Source organism: Gadus morhua, chromosome 17 (genome assembly GCF_902167405.1).
Source record: "Gadus morhua chromosome 17, gadMor3.0, whole genome shotgun sequence".
In the NCBI taxonomy this organism is placed as follows: Eukaryota; Metazoa; Chordata; class Actinopteri; order Gadiformes; family Gadidae; genus Gadus; species Gadus morhua.
This window is the reverse complement of record NC_044064.1, coordinates 3,284,782-3,306,097: the sequence shown is the minus strand read 5'-3', so window position 1 is coordinate 3,306,097 and position 21,316 is coordinate 3,284,782. Positions and strand designations below refer to the sequence as shown.

The following is a 21,316-nucleotide window of genomic DNA, read 5'->3' as shown; positions in this document are numbered from 1 at the left end:
GAGAAGTTCTCCAAGTTCGCCGAGAAGTTCAAAGACGTGAGCATCACACACTCTAACACACGTACACATACAAACACGTACACACACACACACACACACACACACACACACACACACACACAGGCCAAACGCTCTTTGATTAGTTCAAGTTTATAACGTGGAGATAGTCACAGTGAATTTGCTCCCTGGTTTAATTGGGGCAACAGCAACAAAAAAGAAGGAGATGGAGTGAAAGGAGGCAGAGATTCGAGTACCTTGTGGAGTCTCCGCAGACCACAATGGATCTTTGTGTTGGTGTTGAGATTTAATATCCGCACGGTGGAGAGACCTAGGTCCTGCTCAATCCGCTGAGACAAAGGCGCTTTGTTCCGGCCAGAGAAACCCTGGTCAAGAATCACAATGTGAGCGTGGAAGAGATACGATCTAATATGAACGGGGAGGAGGGGACATGGGGGTGGGAGGGTGGGAGGGAGGGAGGGAGGGAGGGACACAGGTGGCGAGTAGATGACGGTCAGTGTGTTGGGATTTTTTCTCTTGCGTTTGTTGTCGGGTGCACCTGGCTGGGTCTGAAACCTCCGGTGAAACCAGGGGGAGGGTCCTCTGGTGTGGGGTTACCTTCCCACCCGTATGTCCTTTGAGCGTAGGTTGCTTCCCTCCTGTCTTGATTGACGCACTCATTTGAACGTATAGTATAAACTCAGCCGTGTGTAACAGTGGGATTACATTCAAATATTGACATTCGAGGCGAAGGAGGACTTAAATCGCTTCTTTCAAGTGCTCGCCGCGCCACACACACATTCCTACACACACACACACATGTTTGTCTTCACACACACACACACACACACACACACACACACACACACACACACACACACACACACACACACACACACACGCGCGCGCAGGCCTTCATACATACACACACACGCGCAGGCCTTCATACATACACACACGCGCAGGCCTTCATACACACACACACACACACACACACGCAGGCCTTCACACACACTCAAACACGTATGCCTACCCACATATGCAAACACACACATAACTACACACACACACGGATTCATGCCTTCACACAAACACCCACAGAACTGCATAGTCTCCCCTTGCAGTCCCTAGCCTTAAGCTAGGGACTGCTTAGTCCCTAGCCTTAAGCCCCTGCTTAAGGCTGGGGCCCTCTGATTGATGTGGGCTCTGCCTACCGTCCCACGCCCGTCCCCACCAATGGCGTTCTCCCCTCCGTTGGTGGCTGTTCTTGTTACCGCGGTTACCCGCCATACATGGACTCCCCTTATCGACGTGTGTCGTCGACAATTGCAGTTATTACGCATCGGTTCATGGTGACAACGGAACACACGGATAAGAGCTGGTTTGGTCTTAGCCTGGAGGCATCACAGCGTTGGGGTTCACTGTGTACTGTTTACTGTTGAGTGGTTGAACACTTTCATCGAGAGTGACTCAGAGTGCAGGGGTAGGGGTTTATGAAGCCGTGAAGGAGCAGGTAGGGAGTCTGCAGTCTGTGCCGTCAGTTGAACTCGGTCACGTTGAACCAAGCCGTTTTAATTGGTAATCATATCCAGGTGAAGTGTGCGATACTCCTGCAGTAAACCTGAGACACTTTAGTGTCTCCTACTAACTTTTCTCTGCTTGTTACATTTAGCATATTTTATCACATTTTGTTGGTTAGATGCATATTTGATACATAAATCATATTTCTCTTGAAACTAATTTCCTCCAGGATCCATAAAGTAATCTCCATCTGTGTATACTAGACCCTTTGTTTAACCCTTCTCTATCTCCCTCCCTCCCTCCCTCCCTCCCTCCCTCCCTCCCTCCCTCTCCCTCTCTCTCCATCTTACTCCCTCCATTTCTCTCCTCTCCCTCCATCCCTCCTCTCTCTCCTCTCCCTCATCCCCTTTTCCCTCTCTCCCTTCATACCTCCCCTCCCTCCCTCCCTCTTCCATCTCCCGCACTCTTCTCCCTCTCCCTATCACTCTCCCCTCCTCCCCTCCCTCCTCTCCTCCTCTCCCCTCCCTCCCTCACTCTTCTCCCTCTCCCCCTCCTCTCCCCTCTCTCCCCTCCCTCCCTCACTCTTCTCCCTCCCCTCCTCTCCTCCCCTCCCCTCCTCACCTCCTCTCCCCCCTCCCTCCCTCACTATACTCCCTCTCCTTATCACTCTCCCCTCCTCCCTCCTCTCCTCCTCTCCCCTCTCTCCCCTCCCTCCCTCACTCTTCTCCCTCTCCCCCTCTCTCCCCTCCCTCCCTCACTCTTCTCCCTCTCCCCCTCTCTCCCCTCCCTCCCTCACTCTTCTCCCTCTCCCCCTCTCTCCCCTCCCTCCCTCACTCTTCTCCCTCCCCTCCTCTCCTCCTCCCTCCTCCCTCCTCTCCCCTCTCTCCCCTCCCTCCCTCACTCTTCTCCCTCCCCTCCTCTCCTCTCCCCTCCTCACCTCCCCTCCCTCCCTCACTCTACTCCCTCTCCTTATCACTCTCCCCTCCTCTCCCCTCTCTCCCCTCCCTCCCCTCATCCTCTCCCTCCCCTCCTCACCTCCTCTCCCCTCTCCCTCCCTCACTCTACTCCCTCTCCCTATCACTCTCTCTCCCCTCCTCTCTCCTCCTCTCCCCTCTCTCCCCTCCCTCCCCTCCGCTCCCCTCTCTCCCCTCCCTCCCCTCATCCTCTCCCTCCCCTCCTCCCCCCCCTCCCCCCCTCAGCTGGGTGAGGTGATGGTGAGCATGGCCAGTAACCTGATGCTTGCAGACGACAGGGTGCTGTGGTTGGCCCAGCGCGACGCCCGCGCCTGCACGCGGGTGGTCTCCTGCCTGCAGAGGATCGCAGCCAACCTGGTGGTCAACGCGCAGGCCTTCTCATTGGTCAGTCCCTCTTAACACGCCCCCCCAAGCTCCGCCCTCAACCCCATATACAACACATACACTGGACAGGAAAAGGGAAAAACAGTTAATTTTATGCAGTAATCCACCTACACTTTTTTTTGTAGGTGGAAACAAAATTTATTCAATTTTCAAATAATTGAATTAACTAAACCTCGTGGACATTTATTCAGACACAGTGCTTTTTATTCATATAGTTTTTTATGTATTTATTCTTTTAATGTATTTATTCAAATGATTGATTGAAGTAAGATTTTGTATGTTTATTACCCCACGGAGCTATTTTATGCATGTATTTATTCATGTTTAAATCTGTTAATGTTCTCTACAAATGGCTGAACGAAGTAAGGTTGAGTGGACATTCATTCCCACGCAGTGCTATTTAATTATGTATTAATTTATCAATGTGTTTTATTCGATCAATGTATCTCGTTGAAGAACGCAATTCCCGATTAGGAAACGAGGAAGTCTTCCGATAAAATTTAAAAGTAGAAAAACGACACCGATCAGAGCGACAACGAACCGTGATCTGAGCGTGACTCTGTGTCCCCCCCCCCCACCCCCAGACGTCCCCCAACATCGCCCTGGAGGTGCACCCGGTGCGGGCGGGCGAGTGGAGCGGCATGGCGTGCGTCCTCTTCCAGAAGCCCGGGCTGGAGCAGCTCACCTTCAAGTGCAACGCCACCAACGCCTTCGCCAGCATCCTGCACAAGGTGGGCGGGGCTAACGGGGGGGCTGGCGCGCTCTTCGTCGTCGTCGTCGTCGTCATCGTCGTCTTCATCATTGTCGTCGTCGTTGTCGTCTTCATCATCATCGTCGTCTTTATCTTCATCGTCGTCTTCGTCGCCATTGTCGTCTTCGTCGTCATCGTTGTCTTCATCGTCATCTTCGTCATAATCGTCACTTTGACATGTGTTTTATACTTGGATAAATAAGGAGAAATAGTATATTATACGAACAGTCGTTGATTTTCCAAATTTCCTATGCTGTGTTTTTGTAGGAAATTTTTTTATGTCTTTAGTTTATACTCTTGAACCGATGCTTAAATGCAGTTAATGTGAAGTGCTACTTTTCAGTAAACCATCATTATCACCTTCACTAGCTTCACTATCATGTCCCTATCGTGAGAACGGCCTTGGTGTTGAAACCGCCGTTAATCTGTTCTGAGTTTGCGATGAAAGCGGCCCTCATTACGATCGTGTTTCTGCTCTGTTCCCTCTAAATGGAGATTCAGAGGTTTTGGATGATCTTACATAATGCAACACAATGAGGAATTAATAAGTAGACAGCTGTGTGTAGATGTATTCATATATATATATATATATATATATATATATATATATATATATATATATATATATATATAAACGTTAGCCAGAGTGGTTACTTACTGCCTTTCTCGCCAGTGTCTGGAAACAAAGCTGTTACATTTAGAAAGTTGACAGCTGGTATCAGATGTACCTTAATGACCGGCATTAATCAAGTTGTTTGTTTTTCTCACTGTTGACATTTCTGTTGGAACTGAGGGAAGCTTCTTCAATATTTCTATCCAGACGCTGTTACCCTTTGTGCAAGCAGAAAAACATTTAGTTTTGTAAAGTTTTTAAGTGACACTTTTCAGGGGTGTAGACATTTCGACTCGTCAGAAATCATCAGTTTTGTTTTAAACCTGCATTATGTACGTTTTCTACTGTAGCTATTTACGCTTTAAAAAAATAATACAAACTAGAAAGTTTCACAAGGATACAACTTGCCCATCACAGAGTGAATCCATCTAGGGAATTGTTCACAGCGATGGCTGCAGCTCCACCTCCAGCCACTAGAGGCTGCTTACTGGGAAACGTACATAGTGCAGCTTTAATTATCATCCATTTTTGTAACTCTTTCCCCAGAACACGGTACTGGAAGCATCCCTGCAGCTCCCGTCCTCTCTCCTCCAATCACCGGCTGCCGCTGCTGTCGCCGGGCAGACTGACGACTCCATTGCAAACTTCAAGTTCTACCTGTTGGCATTCCGCAACGGCAAGTTCTTCCCGTCCACGGGGAACTCCACGCTATTGGCCGACGGCGGGAAGAAGCGGAGCGTGGCCACACCCGTGGTCATGGCCAAGATAGGTCAGTGGAGAATGATTGGCGGATAATGATGATGTCACGGTGAGAGCCCGACCGATTTTAGGCCCCATGCCATTTCCGATATTAGGGAGTAAAAGATTAGCGAAAAACGGCGAACCGATATATCGGTTCGGTCGGGCTCTGATGATATGATAAAGGGTGTCCCAATTTTTTTTTCAGGTGTAGATGGATCTTGCTTTACGCCTCTGAGTGCAAGAACTTTGTTAAATTCCTCCATTTTTTGGGACAACGTTAAAGCCTGTCTCGTTTTTAATATTGTTATTTATCACACTGATTCAGACAGAGCAGATGTTATTAAGGAGCAGGTGGGGGGGGTCAGAACATCTTGCTCATGGGTGCCTACAGGGTAGACTGTCGGTATCGGGCATCGAACCCCCGGTACCTTTTTTAACCAGGAGTCTAAACACAACAGCCTGTACAGTACAACATCCTGCCCCAAACAGAACATACAGTACATCAGACTCTACACAAATGCAGGAAAATCAACGCAACCTCCAACCCAAACAGCTGACTCCATCTTTTTAATCTTCACCTTGACATCATCCCCCCCCCCCCCCCCCCCCCCCCCCCTCGCAGACGGCGTCCCCCAGCACGGCCTGCGCTCGCCGGTCAACGTCACGCTGCGCCGCTTCGCCCGCGGCTCGGACGCCACGGCGGCCTTCTGGAACGCCAGCGCGGCGGGGGGCCGGGGGGGCTGGCAGAGCGAGGGCTGCCGGCTGCTGTCCCACCACGACAACTTCACCACCATCTCCTGCGACGCCCTCGGGAACTACGGCCTGCTCATGGTGGGGATTGGCCCTGGGGTTGGGGGGGGGGGGGGGCGGGGTTTGGAGACTCTCTGGTCCAATCGGGTTGGGTCTGGGTGGTTGGTGGGCTCAGGTGTTATGCGTGTGTTACTGTTGGCGGACTGCACTGTATGTGGAAGACTTATTACCTCCTACCTCTTTGTTTTTGATTTTTGAATCTCTGTATGCCTTTAAACAAATGTGAGAAAAAACCTCTGAAGTCATGTGTACATCACAGTGGCGTTGTCATAACGACAGTCCTAACTAAACCTCTCTCTCTCTCTCTCTCTCTCTCTCTCTCTCTCTCTCTCTCTCTCTCTCTCTCTCTCTCTCTCTCTCTCTCTCTCTCTCTCTCTCTCTCTCTCTCTCTCTCTCTCTCTCTCTCTCTCTCTCTCTCTCTCTCTCTCTCTCTCTCTCTCTCTCTCTCTGTCCTCTCTCTCTCTGTCCTCTCTCTCTCTGTCCTCTCTCTCTCTCTCTCTCTCTCTCTCTCTCTCTCTCTCTCTCTCTCTTCCCCCCCCCCCCTCCTCTTCCACCCCCCCTCCCCCAGGACCTGAGCAGTGTGGAGCTCTTCTCCCCCAGCATCCAGCCCCTTCACCCGGTCACCTACGCCACGGGGCTGGTGCTGCTAGTCTGCATGCTCACCATCATCATCAGCTACGTCCACCACCACAGGTACACCCCCCCCCCACACCTTTGAGTCTCTATGGGCGAGGTTTGGCCCAATGGGATTCTTCAGTAAAAGATCAGTAGAAATGCTTTGGTATGGAAATAGCAGTTAATGGTGATTGATAAGCTAGTGGTTTTTATTTATAGTCAACTTTTTTTTTTTACATTAGTTTAGTATAACTTTCCCTTTTTCAAACAAATGCACTCTCAGATAACTAGTGTGTGGCGCTGAATATCCTTATTTTAGCAATCTTTGAAATGTGCTTAAGGGTTATATACCAATTCAGAAGATCACTAGTTCATTTATCAAATAGACAGTATATTTCTAACTATGTTTCTAATCTTGTTAGAAATATACAGACAAACAGAGATCCTCACACCAAATATTAGAATATAAAATAAATTATAGATCATATTCACTTAAGTTCTACCCCAATTATTCTTTATCCCTTAACCCATGATGACTGTTAAGCTGTTCTACTGTCAACCCCACTCTCGACCTCCGACCTCCGACCCTGAAGCCCCGTCCGGCCCCACAGTGGTTTAACCCTGCTGGTCTCCTCCCATCAGGTCGGTGCGCGTCAGCCGTAAGTTCTGGCACATGCTGGTCAACCTCTGCCTCCACATCTTCCTCACCTGCGGAGTCTTCATCGGCGGCATCAACCAGACGCGCTACATCAGCGTGTGCCAGGCGGTGAGCACAGCGCCCCCACCCAGTACCCCAACCGTAACCTCACCCAGAACACCACCCTGAACCCCACCCAGACGCCCACCGTAACCCCAGCCAGAACCCTCCCTGTTCTCAGTTCAGCAACCCCACCCAGAACCCCAACCGTAACCCCACCCAGACCCCCACCGTAACCCCAGCCAGAACCCTCGATGTTCTCAGTTCAGCAACCCCACCCAGAACCCCAACCGTAACCCCACCCGTTACCCCACCCAGAACCCTCCCTGCTCTCAGTTCATCAACCCCACCCAGAACCCCACCCTGGTCTCAGTTCATCAACCCCACCCAGGAATGGGTAGGAGGGGGGGAGACGTTTGGAGGAGAGAGAGAGAGAGAGAGAGAGAGAGAGAGAGAGAGAGAGAGAGAGAGAGAGAGAGAGAGAGAGAGAGAGAGAGAGAGAGAGAGAGAGAGAGAGAGAGAGAGAGAGAGAGAGAGAGAGAGAGAGGAGAACGAGAGAGGAGAACAAGAGAGAGAGAGAGAGGAGAACAAGAGTGAGAGAGAGGAGAACAAGAGTGAGAGAGAGGAGAACAAGAGTGAGAGAGAGGAGAACAAGAGTGAGAGAGAGAGAGGAGAACAAGAGTGAGAGAGAGAGAGGAGAACAAGATTTAGAGTGAGAGAGAGGAGAACAAGATTTAGAGAGAGTGGGGGGGAGGAGGGAGGGAAGGAGGTTAGAGAAAGTGAGGGAGGGGGGAGAGGGAGGGCTGGAGGGGAGAGGGAGGGAGGAGATGCCGGCTTTGTCTCCCCCTCGGTTGTCGCTGAAGGGTTCCTGGCTCCTTCCTGCTCGCTCGCTCCATCTCTTACTTATCCCACCGTAGCCATGGCGCGGCGGAGAGAGTTTGGCGTTTTCTTTTGTCTTCTTCTCTATTTTCTTACATTCTGCCTCAAGGGTTTTGGGGAACATTTCTCCCCAAACTTTCCCTGCAGAGTAAAAGTTATTCCAACCCCGATTTGAACACTTAAATACTTAAACCTGTTTCACACCCGCCGTCACTTCGGTTGAATCCGAGACATTCCCTCCTTTGTGTTTCCCACATTTCAAAGATAAGTCCCTTGGTTGATGGGCTGTGGGTGGGTGGAGTAAACAAGCTTTTTGGATCCAAAGTGATGGCTACAGAAAAAAAAAAGAATCAATATATTGTTTGATAATTTAAATGTTCACTGGAGACCGTTGAAGCATATAAAAGAGAAAGGGTGGGAGGGAGATGGGGAGAAAGAGAGAGGGTGGGAGGGAGATGGGGAGAAAGAGAGAGGGTGGGAGGGAGATGGGGAGAAAGAGAGAGGGTGGGAGGGAGATGGGAGGAAAGAGAGAGGGTGGGAGGGAGATGGGGAGAAAGAGAGAGGGTGGGAGGGAGATGGGGAGAAAGAGAGAGGGGGCGAGAGAGGGGGCAAGGGAGGGAGAGAGGGATAGAGAGAGAGAGAGGGAGGGAGGGAGAGCGAGGGAGGGAGAGCGAGGGAGAGACAGAGGGGGGGGGAACCTCGAGGCGTCGTAGTGTTTTTTTGTTGTTTCAGCAGTGATAGTTCTCTAAAAGCTCAGCAGCTGTGTCTCACCCTCTGCTCATGTTGTCGATCATCCCAGAGGGAACGTGTTTCACGAGGAAAGAGTTCACGTGGAACTTTGGATTTATTTTACGAGAGAGAGTCATTTGTTGACCGCTTGAGCGTCCTCCTTCCCTCCCCAGGTGGGGATCCTGCTGCACTACTCCACCCTGGCCACCACCCTTTGGGTGGGGGTGACGGCGCGCAACATCTACAAGCAGGTGACCCGCAAGGCCAAGCGCTACGAAGAGCTGGACGAGCCGCCCCCTCCCCCCCGACCCATGCTCAGGTAGGGAGCCCGTGTCTGTCGCTACGCTAACAAGCTAAGACGCTAGCTGCCTCAGAGTTCAACCAACATGTTATAATGCTGGTTGTCTTACCCTTCTTAACATTGGTGTTAAACAATTTTTTTCATCTAAATACTTTTTCAATATTTCATTTATATTTATAATCACATTCAAATGAGTAAGGATCGTACATTGGTGCACAAATAATACTTCAGACACAGTAATTTCTCTGTTGTGTTTAGCGGCAATAATCATTTGTCCACCGGGTGTCAGTGTTGGCACCTAGTTTCAGTCAACGTCGTTATTTTGTTACCTTCCTGCTAGTTCAACCTTCTAAAGTGCTGAATCTGAAATGCTTCTTCAACTCACTACCTCTTCTCTTGTTTTTGTTTTGACAGGTTCTACTTAATTGGCGGAGGGATACCCATTATCGTTTGCGGCATCACAGCAGCAGCCAACATCAAAAACTATGGCAGTCGGATCAATGCGCCGTAGTAAGTAGTCCACTGCAAAGTTTTGACATTTCTGGCAATAATATCACGGGAAATAAGGTCGTTTTTCTGTCCTGAGCCAGAATTGTTTGTGGAAAGTGATTCATTAATAATTATCCCTAAAGTTCCCCTAACACAAACCAACACACAAATTAAACGATGCCAAATCTCCCTTTCATTAAAACGAATTTGAAAAGGTGACGTGTAGTATTTTAAAGTCCAACGTGTTATATTTCAACAAGCTCCTAGCTTTAACTAACCTGGACATAGCCGTAGACCGTGCCATAGTAAGTAGTCCCCTGCAATGTGTGGGCCTGTTTTTGGCGACAATAACAAAGTAAACCAGTTTGTTTATCCGTCCTGAGGCAGCGTTGTTTCTGGACAGTAAACAATTTATAATTATCCCAAAGTTTCCCTGACACAAACCAACACACAAATTAAATGATGCTAGTACGTTGTTTGTTGTTCTGGGAAGACATAACGTGTGGAGTTATTAATAATGCTAACGATGTTCCCTGTGTGTAGCTGCTGGATGGCGTGGGAGCCCAGCATCGGGGCCTTCTACGGCCCGGTGGGCTTCATCGTGTTCGTGGACTGCATGTACTTCCTCAGCATCCTGCTGCAGCTCCACCGCCACCCGGAGCGCCGCTACGAGCTCCGGGAGCTGGGCGAGGACGAGGAGGAGGAGGAGCGTCTGGGCTCCGGCGGCGGCGGTGGCGGCGACCGGCACGCCAGCGGCGGCGCCCAGCTCCGCCTCCCCCTCGCCGTCCGCCTCCCGGCGTCGGACGGCCCCCGCGGGATGGCGATGGCGATGGGCGGGGCCTCGGCGTCCGCCCAGCCCTTCCCCGTGGCGGTCTCCGCCCTGGAGAACGAGCACACCTTCCCGGCCCAGCTGGCGGGCGCGGCGGGCGCGCTGGCGCTGTACGGCGCCCTGTGGGTGTTCGCCGCCATGTCGGTGTCCCAGGAGTACCCGGTGGACCTGGCCTTCACCTGCCTGTTTGGCGTCACGGCGCTGGCGCTGGCGGCCTTCATGACGGCGCACCACTGCATCAACCGGCTGGACATGCGGCGCTACTGGGCGCAGGCCTGCTGCTCGGGGCGCCGGGCGTACTCGGCCCGCCGGGAGGACGCGCTGCTGCCCGCGCCGGGCACGGCGGCGGCGGCGGCGGCGGCAAGCTCCACGGCCGGGTCGCTGCGGCGCGGGACCAGCGGCGAGCCGTCCCGCTGCGGGCAGAGCAGCGGCGCCGACTCGTCCTGCACCAACCGCAGCGCGGCGGCGACGGCGGTCGGCGCGCGGCCCACGCCGCAGGGCAGCAAGCTGACCAACCTGCACGCCGAGGCGGCCCAGCTGGGGAAGCCCGCCGGGGGGACGGCCGTGGCGGGGGCGTCGGCTCCGTCTGCTCCGTCGCCCGCCCTCCTCCTCCTGGACAACAGCCTGACGGAGCACTCGCTGGACAACGACATCAAGATGCACGTCGCGCCCGTGGAGGCGCAGTTCCGCCCCAACCCGCCGCTCGTCGGGGGGGTCGTCGCCATGGGCAACGGGCACGCGGGGGCGGGGGCGGCGGCGGCGCGGCACCACAAGAACCGCGCGCGGGCCCACCGCGCCAGCCGGCTCACGGTGCTGCGGGAGTACGCCTACGACGTGCCGACCAGCGTGGAGGGCAGCGTGCAGAGCGCCGCCCGCAGCCGCAGCCACCACCACCACTACGACGTGGCGGCCAGGAACAGCCGCAGGGCCGCCTACATGGCGTACCGCGAGCGCCACCAGAGCCAGCTGCAGCCCGACAGCAGCGACAGCGCCAGCCTGCCGCGCCGCGGGCGCCCCACGGACAAGGCGGCGCCGGGGGCTTCGCCGCCGCTGGCGAACGGTGTCGTCGTCATCGTCGGAGGAGGTGGTTTGGGATGCGGTGGGGAGGGAGGCGATGGTGCCGGTGAGGGCGGGAAGGCGGGGGTGTCGATGTCGCCGGGGGGCGGGGCGGGAAGCCCGCCGGCGCCGGAGAGCGAACAGCAGACGGCGACGGCGACCCCGGACGCCACCGACCCCGCCGCCGCCGCCGGCTCGGGTTCGAGTAAAGACGCAGGCGGGCTGGCCACGCCCACCCGGTCGGACCTGGAGGGCCAGCCCAAGTGGTACGGGCTGAACCTGGTGACGGGGCAGAACGGGACGAGGAGGGAGCAGGTGGCGCTGCTGCTGAACACGGACAGCACGCCGGGCATCAAGACGGGCTTATGGAAACACGAAACTACCGTGTAGCGGGGGGTTTCCACGCCGACAGACTGCACCAAGAGCTCCTCCTCTCAACTGTGAAGTTTATAGTTTTTTCTTTTGTAGAGATTTCCAGATTGTATAGTTTTGTTTTTGTTATGGAAAAAAAGAAAATAATTATTGGACACCAAGTGATATCCTTTTTCAGATCGTTGCCGAGTCGATGAATAACCATTTTTTTTGTAAAGGGTCTATTTTTATATAATTAATCCCAAGAGTTACACGGTTTTTGAGTTGTGTCGAACAAAAGAACTGCGCGGTGTAAATGCTGTGGCAGCCCTGTAAATATCCACCTTTGGGCATACCTTTTATGTTTTTGTTGTAGTTCTGCCGTAAAATAAACCCAAAGTTCCATGTGAACTCCTCTTCCTTCGTTCCTACGTCCCCTCCGGGTTGATCAACATGAGCAGAGGGTGAGACGCAGCTGCTGAGTTTTAAAGAATTATCGCTGCCGGTAATTGGTGCCGTTTTTTATATTTATTGAAACAAAACAAAAAGCACTGAAACGCCTTCAGGTTCCACGACAACGTGTGTGTGTGTGTGTGTGTGTGTGTGTGTGTGTGTGTGTGTGTGTGTGTGTGTGTGTGTGTGTGTGTGTGTGTGTGTGTGTGTGTGTGTGTGTGTGTGTGTGTGTGTGTGTGTGTGTGTGTGGTGATCCTAATAGTAGGATGTGAAAACTGAGTGATACATACAGCCGAACTATGTCCGTATTCACGTTACAGGTGTCATCTTGGTCTATAATGGATTATTTTGGAGCAGTGTGCACTGATATAATCTTGTAAAATACTTTTTGAAAAGTTTTTTTTCAGTCATGGAAAACAATATAAGGGTGGCTGATGCTTTCGTATAGTGTTGAATGTTTCTTTATAGTAATAATCTGTGTAGATATGTTAATTTACATAACGTAATGTACCTGGGAAACTGCGCCTGTCTATTGTTTCCCTACCTAACCCTACCGTTTCAGGCCTTTATAACAGGACTAACAGTAGGGGCGAACACGGTGCGGCTCCTTCGGTTAAACATCGGTCCGTAGGCCTGCCAGCGCCCATAATCAGCATCATGAGCTCCTCCCAGGGGTGGCGCCTCATCCCTACAGTAGCCTGTTTGAAGGTAACAGGGTGGCCCGATGCTTCTACCCTCTGATAAAGAGAGCATCCTTCACCGGGACACTGACCGCCCCAGCGACTGGGGCTACGGCGTGCTGTAATAAGACCTCTGAATTATGAATGGGCGGCAGTCTGTCATAACTTGCAGTTGGGAGAAGAGTGATCTTGAAATAATGATAAGGTTCTGGGTTTTCTTTGTGTCTTTTGTTAACTGCAGCATGTCAAGCGGAGAGCCGATCAATTATCTGTGTTGCTAGCGGCAGGCTTTGTGTTTTACGGTCTATTGGCTTGGTGGGTTGCTGGTTATTGCCTTAAGATTACATGAAGGAGGGGGAATCAATACTGTATTGGATTTCTAGGTTATGTCGTGTTCTTTGAATGTAGAAAAAGCTAACACTACAAAACGTCGAACATTCAGATGTGTCAGGACAGCTTTAATGTTGGAAAACAACTGGCTTCATTGTTTCTGCTCCAGTTTGGTTTTCACTCCATGGGAATCTTGGCTTGCATGGTGACATTGCAGCGTTTACAGAGGCAAAGTATTCTGCTGTATACAGTTTTTCTAATCGCTCTCCCTGCTGCCTGAAAAAAAGCATCTGGATGTATTATGAACATTTCCCTCTGGAATGATGATTCATATTTTGTAGTGTAGCCATCTGCAGTGAATGTTATTATCGACATTAACTGTCCATTATATATAACCTACAGCCTGCATACAAATCATCTAGAAACTAGTGCCTGGGGTTGTGGGTCCGATCCCGAATGTCCCTTTGCATTCCTGTGGGCATCTGTGTGTGAGTCTGAATATACCTGCTCCTTAATGATGTGCAGATATGCAGGTGAATTCACTGTTGGTCACTAAGGGGAGGGATGCCTGTTAAATGACCTAAATGCTTCAATCATGAACTAAATTCTCAATGATACATTTAATACAAGTCATGAATGATATTGGTAACAACCTCCGTTGACATTTCGCACCTAGAAATAGTTTGTGTCCAGAGCTCTAAAGGCAGCAAAAACATGATGAATATCACCCTGTCGGGAAGTACATCAGACTACTTTCAAAATGCCAACAATTTCTCTAAATATCCATGAGCAGACGAAGATTTGTGCACTCAAACCCCATGAGCTGGAACTCCAGACAGATGTGTGGTGGAACCGTGTCGTCCTGACAACCCCACATCTGTCTGTCTGCGTCAAGAGTCCCTGACCCTCAAGCTATCAATCTGGAGTGAAAGAAGATCTAATCCCTGTTGTATAATCCGATGGAGAGAACAGCATGGATAGCCGTGTAATAATTGCATGAATTACTTTAGTTTATTTCCGCAAAGGTAGAGTGTACATAAGGGGTCTCAAACTCGCGGCCCGGGGGCCAATTGAGGCCCGCGGGATGATATATTGTGGCCCCCTACTTGACATCAAAGCTTAGTGTTAGTGCGGCCCGCGTGTTGTTGTCAAATGCACAATTTTGCTGAGTCGCTTGCCATGCTTTTTTATCACTTGTGATAGGGTGACCAGATGTCCCGGTTTTGCCGGGACAGTCCCAATTTTGAGTTGCGTGTCCTGAGTCCCGACAAAGCCAAAGGACGCTTAAATGTTCCGGTTTCCACCAACCACTATGAAATGTCCCCTGCTGTCAGCGATTACATAGCCAACATGATCTAATTATAGCCCGATCATTAACTTAGATTGGGTCAGTTGTGGTACTTTGTTTTGTGGAATACTTGATGTGGCCCAGCCTGACCCAGACTGTACCTCCAGCGGCCCCCAGGTAAGTTGAGTCTGAGACCCATGAATGAATCCACATGGTATAAAAATGCCACATTTAGCCAAGAGGCTCACAGATATACATATAGAACACCAACGGATTAAATCTACTAGAACAACAGGGCAGGACATACAACAAGCCGCCAGAGAAAAAATACTTAAGTATTAAGTCCATACTACTGATGTTTAGCATCAGCAATTCAATGGGCCCGTTCTTTTTAGAACGGGCCCAATATGGCACATCCATGCCATATTGTCCCTCATAATACTACTCTCTTTGCAGTAAAAGTTTAACCTCAAAACACCTTTGTCGCAGGAATGCTGCTATCAACAAATAACATTGTTTGATGTGTCTCTTTTTCTGGTTGTTTGAACGAGACCCAAATCAAAGGCTGGGTGTGGTTGGGAACGTTAAGTTGCACGGCTACTTCATGTCGATAAACTGGCCTGCCCTGGAGCGGAGAGAGGTGCATCCCCCCTTCAAGCCCAAAGTGGTACGTTCCTCTACATAATTGTACCCTATACATGATCATTATTAATTCTGAATGAACATGTTATGTATTATACAAATAATGTTGCATATCTAAGGGTACATATTAATTGTACTTAATATATAGAGCGCAGTACATCATTATGTATAGGTTTCACTAGCAGACGAGCATCATGGTTCAATTAGCATGCTAAAAGACCGTCCCCTTCCCCAACGAAATGCAGAAAGGCCCAAATGACTGCAGCAACTTTGACGAGGAGTTCCTGAACGAGAAGCCACGCTTCTCTCACGCTGACAAGAACCTCATCGACACCATGGACCAGGCAGCTTTCGCTGGCTTCTCCTTCATGAATCCCAAACTGGAACGAATGGTGGCGAAATGAAGAGCCAAAATGGCTGTGCTGAAAACATTGGTTCTATCCATGCACACTACTGGTACGCCTTATTGTTCAACTGAGTAGTTTACCGAAAAAAAAATATTTTGAGGCTCTACTGAAGAGTGTGACTTTAAAAAAATGGGAAAAGGCATGATATTGGCTGGTAAATTATGTAGCCCACACCAGACTCTGAATCATTGATGAGGAACCTGAAGGAAAGTCTGTTGAATGGCTTTAACCTGTACAGAGAACTGATACAGTATATCCATCAATGCTGGTCTATACATCAGGGATTTTCTCTATTCTATTCACTTGTCTCTTAAGCTTAAGATCACACATATATCATGTCTCGATTGTCTCTGTAGCGATGGGCAAAAATATTCTAACCTTCAGCGAAAGGATTTTAACTTTGTGTTCTGACATCGTATTTGATCCATAAAACGTGTGTACACACTGGTTACACACACTAGTCCACACTGCTGAGGGAAGTGTTGTGGTGATTTTGCTATAACCCAGTGCGTACATCTGGGTTCTGTCTGTTCTACCTGGTTTGGCTGCGTGCTCAACGCCTGCGTGTTCAGAGTTACACCGTCCAGTGGGGCTGGCTAGGATCAACGACGACACCAATAGAAAAAAGATTGTTACACAAGCACAATAAATAAGACATTCAGTACTACTATACTATATTTATCCTCACAGTAGTACAGGTTATGTTTCTTGGACGGGCGGGGGATGAGTACAATGCTGCATATTGAGTGCAGATATGATCCATCCATCCTGTCCCATCACCCTCTGTAGAATTTACATTTACGTTTAGTGCATTTAGCAGACGCTTTTATCCAAAGCGACTTACGATAAGTACATTTGTCAGAAGAAAGAGAATCATTGTATCACTGTCGATACTACAAGGATGTAGTAAAGTAAGTAGTAAGTCAAATGTATTTATAAAAGCACATTTAAAACAGTTTGCACTGACCAAAGTGCTGTACATAGTGCATTCAGCAGGCAAAGATGAAGGCAAAATAACATCAGAATAAAATACAAATAAAAGACATGAAACCGGACATCCACACAACAGAGGCAGTAGTTTAGAGGTCAGATAGTTAATGGGGAGGGAAGGCAAGGTTGTACAGATGGGTTTTGAGCCTTGATTTAAAGGCATAAAATGCAGGGGGCATGTAAAACTGTCCTTATCCGGCCAGTACAACCGGACTCCTCATTAATTCAACCCGACTGTCATCCGTCGTCCACCCAGGCGACTGTGTGTCTAGCCAGCCATGAGACTCACCTGAACAGGTGCTTTGATATACACAGACACCTCCTAGCTGTAGACACCTCCGAGACAGGCGTCGTTTGATCTGCCTCACTCTGTTGTTTTCATTGCATCAAGGGTTTTCATTGATTTGTATTCATTCGACTGTGTTTGTACCTTAACAGGTTGACAAGATAAATAAAGAATGTGTCCACCAGTCTTAATGTGTCTTATTTCAGCGGTGAAGATCTAACTATAGAACATTAAAACACATCCTAATCCTGTTGTCGGCTGTTTTTCTGCAGATAAGAACAAGCATACTATTAGCCGAGTACAGTTATTTATTTCCCATGGTTTGGTACTTTGTTTGAATAAATAAAGTCTGTATCAAATAGGGTACATTATAAAAGGTGTATCTTTTTGTTAGACATATCAAAATTATCTGCATAAGAAACGTTTTGATTGACCGAGACCTGCGTTGATGTTCTATTGAAATATCTTTGATAAATATATTTCGGTGTAACCTATATGCTATAAATAGGATAGGACCGATGGATGCTGATGCTCGGTCACGCGAAGAGCTGAGCCTGCACGGAGGGCTGAGCGCGCGACATATGACCGACCAGCGTTGACGCGCCTCACAGCAGCCCGCTGGAGAAGAGAGGAAAAGCACTTTACTTTTCGCTTTAAAAACCCATTCTCGGAAAAAGATGTCTCAGAAAAGGGTTGAGAGTAGTTCGGCCAGAGTCGATGGTGGAGGTTCTACAGCTGGTAGGACTGTATTTTACTGTACTTCCATTGGTTGGTTTGGCCAACTTTGCATGCAACATGTCCCCGTTTTTGAACGGTGTCTTCACATTAGTCTTGATTGGAAATCGATGCCTTCACTTGCGCCTTCATTTGAAGAATATGCCCTTCTCTAAATAGTTAGACTAGTGCTCCTAACAATGACATGTAACGATACAGGGTTTAATCGGTGCTTAAGCTTGACGTAAAGTGTTGCCATTCCACGTGGTCGTCGTCAACGTGCGGTTTCTTACCTGTCGTGTTACTTCCTTGTTAATTGGCATGACCTTTTAAAGTGTTAAGTGTTAAAGTGATCAACCACAGATTGTTATACTGCCTTTCAACTGCTTTATTAAGATGTACGATCTTTGCGTTTTTACTCGTACATTTCCTTTGCACCTTATTTATGTTAAACTCTGAATCAGGTAGATTTGGTTCAACGCGTGCACCCATGCGCGCACTAATGTTTAATTGGCCCCTTGTCAGCGAGCGTCCTCCCTTGGCGCGGGAATTTTCCTCAGAGGCACCTTGTGTATATATATATATATATATATATATATATATATATATATATATGTGTGTGTGTGTGTGTGTGTGTGTTAAAGTGATCAACCAGTGTTAAACGAGAGACACGCCGTTTAACACACATATATATATATATATATATATATATAGCCGAGCTAAATTTGATTTTTATTATTTATTTTTAAACCAGTCTCCAATAAAAAAAATGCTGGTTATACCAAGAAAGAAAGAAATTACACCAATGCAAGATACTGTTATTAAAAAACACTAAAAATATTTCAAGTCATTTATGAACTGGAGGACTTATCTTAAACTACACAGCTTAACTTAATACTTTATAAGACAAAATGTCATTAAATAATGAGCTGCCACATGAACATTTGGCACCACTCGGGGAGGCATACGAGGAAAAGTTCTCGGAATGCTCAGACCTGCTTCACGAAATGTTCAGCAATACCCACGTCATCATACACTGTGGAGAGTTCAGCGGGGGGCACCTGCAGCGATTCCATGTCCATATCGTCAGACAGGTGGGACTTGTAATCCGCCACCACTTTGTCGATTTCTATCATGTAAGGTATTCCACCAGACTTGAACCCGGCGTACGATGTTAAAGAGTGATCTCCCATCACATCCGTGCACAGCTTCCAGCATAGGTATGCCAAGTTCCGCATTTGTCGAGACTGGCCTGTGTGGTCGTGGGAGAACACTTGGTATGGGTTCTCTTTTAACGACTTCATCACTCCCCTCCAGATCATGAGCTCGCCCTTGAGAGTTGTTAAGAGTCCGTTTGTGACGGTAATGCGAGTCCTGAGTTGTTCGGAATTCAGTCGATGTGCTTCCGCACGGGTTTCAGTGTCGAGGCGTGCGTATTCTTCTTCAGCGGTGTCTGCTGGCGCTTCCGACATCTTCGTTCGGTACCATTCGCCTAAGTGATCGACAAATTGGGGATCGGTATGCCTCATGTTCCGAGTGTGCAGTCCAGTGATGATTTGCGTCCAATCGAAGTCAGGGCGTCCGACTAATGCCCGATGGATGAGGATGCCAGATGTGTGTCCACTGTTGGCTGCTTGATGCATGACCTGGGCACAATCTTTGAGCCCCATCTCGATCATGTTTTGAGTCAAAAATTTGATCAGAGCCCCCCAGTCAGTCACCCCCATCAGTGAAAAGACACGCCACATCTCCGCAATCATTCCGCGCTCCAAGCGGACCATGTCATCGCCCGAGGCCGCCACAAATCCCCGCGTCTTCTTTGCGCACCACTGGGAGGTGGCAGATCCACGTTTGGCGATTGCACATAGGAAGTTGGCATGAGCATTGTTGAAATTTGACTGCGCTTCGGCACGACGACTGGCATTGAAGGCTCCGAGAGCATTGAGATCTGCAATTAAACCCACCATCTTCGTCTCATCGGGCAGGTGAGGGACGCGGATGCCAGTGTCACCTGGAGCGACAATCCCATTTTTGTTACACCACCACAACAGAGCCCTGTTGAAGAAGTCCACCTCTTCCACGATATTGGAATGTGCTGAAGAATTGGTAAAGTGCTCTTCAGTGAGGAAATATTCAGCCGCGCGTGCTGTTATCTCCTTGATGGGATCAGCCAACTGTGAATTCACGTTGATACGGTATGCCACTACCATATCTACAATTACAGTTGCAATTGGGAACACCATATCGTCCGAAATATGTTCCTTCTTTGTCACAAGAGCGATAGCTGGCACCAAGACTGGCCACAGGTATGTCATGTGCGACCGATAGAGACTGCCGCCCCTGCTGGTAAACAATTTTGCGCCTTTCCACATACTTCACCCTGAAAAAGTGCTAATCAGGTCAAAATAGTATCCAGCTGCAGCCCCGGAGAACAACACTCTGGCGTGACAGAACTGGACAGAACACCCTGGCGTGACGGAAGTACTGTGGCTGGACGGAAGTTACCTCAGATTATTTTCTATAGACAAATAAACGTATTTATCGCCGGAAATTACCTCCGATTATTTTCTATAGACAAATATATAGAAAATACGTTTTCTATATATTTGTATATTTGTTTAGACAAATATACATATTTATCGCTTGAATTAACATAACAAAGAAATAAATATTTCGACACGTTAGTAACCATTTTTATAGCTTAGAAAAGGTTTTTTAACGTTTAGACAAATACCTCAGGATTCTTTGCGTTATTTAACTTAGACCAAAAAATTAAAATAATAAAACAATATTATGACATGTCAGTAACCATTTTTATAGCTTAGCTTATAGCTTATTTTTTTTAACGTTATTTAGACAAATAAACTAGTTCAGTGTGTAGACAATTATTGAATGCAATTGAGTGTAGGCTATTATACACTTTACTCATTAAGTAATTTACCATTAGAATTAAGTAATTGTTTTAATATGTCTAATAGAATCAAATTAATTTTTTTGTCAAGTATATCATCATAATTTGATATAAAGATACATTGAAGAATAACCACACCAAAGTTTCCTCACAATTTATTCAACAAATAATGCTGCCATGCTGCCATCAGCTCCAACTCACTGTCAAAAGAATCAGTCAAGTCAATATTAAGCCTATACAATATATTATTTGTATTCTGTCACTGGAAACGTCATTCACTTCTCTTTTTCGCTTCAGTCTGAAGACTGGTTGAAGTAGTCCAACCGCCATTTGTTTGGCCTCCTCTGTGAAGTGTGCGAACATTCTGCCGTGCCTGAATAAATAAGGAGAAATGATTGTAAGAATGATACATATTTAGTTCATATTGGGGTTGAGGTTTGTATTCATATTTGAAATTTAAAAAAAAAACATACCCATCCAGGTGGAAGTTCTCAAGGAGTACTGTGCACCACCATTTTCTAAGGACTGGCATGTCTTTCTAAAGTAAGGGTATATTCCAAGAATTGACAATGATAAAATATGTATACAAGTATGGATTTCTCGATGTTGTAACCTTACATATGTCAAAAATCCAATCGTTATTTTAAACGTATCTTTTCAATCGTCAGCTCTTTATTCATTTAATTTAATGTCTACTTACAACAGTGAAGTCAAATGGTGCCTCCATGGCAAGGTACCAAGCGTACTGTGATGGAAAAATGTAATTGGTGACAACATTCACACGCGTTGTTATATCTGTTCAGTACATTTTAAGTTTGCTACTGAGTATACCATAATCATGAAGATCCCACAGTCGTTCCCATATTCCTGTGGTGGAA

General features: G+C 48.3%; 1 protein-coding gene and 1 long non-coding RNA gene across 2 annotated transcripts in view; one reads left to right on the top strand and one right to left on the bottom strand.

Annotated features, from left to right (window-relative positions):
• Positions 1-12,148, top strand: part of adgra3 (adhesion G protein-coupled receptor A3) — a 38,513-nt gene extending 26,365 nt beyond the window's left edge. Inside the window, exons 10-19 of the mRNA XM_030338481.1 lie at positions 1-36; positions 2,718-2,876; positions 3,461-3,607; positions 4,787-5,009; positions 5,604-5,812; positions 6,360-6,484; positions 7,049-7,172; positions 8,885-9,030; positions 9,427-9,522; positions 10,045-12,148. The exon at positions 1-36 is cut by the window's left edge and continues 114 nt beyond it. Coding sequence (XP_030194341.1) covers positions 1-36; positions 2,718-2,876; positions 3,461-3,607; positions 4,787-5,009; positions 5,604-5,812; positions 6,360-6,484; positions 7,049-7,172; positions 8,885-9,030; positions 9,427-9,522; positions 10,045-11,776 — 2,997 coding nt within the window. The 3' untranslated portion in view covers positions 11,777-12,148. The remainder of the gene's footprint in view (positions 37-2,717; positions 2,877-3,460; positions 3,608-4,786; positions 5,010-5,603; positions 5,813-6,359; positions 6,485-7,048; positions 7,173-8,884; positions 9,031-9,426; positions 9,523-10,044) is intronic.
• An 8,443-nt stretch (positions 12,149-20,591) lies between these two features.
• LOC115529637 (uncharacterized) lies at positions 20,592-21,316 on the bottom strand. The gene is made up of 3 exons (XR_003973597.1): positions 21,270-21,316; positions 21,139-21,183; positions 20,592-20,976 (listed from the first exon to the last, which is right to left on the bottom strand). It is a non-coding gene; the product is annotated as an uncharacterized LOC115529637 (long non-coding RNA).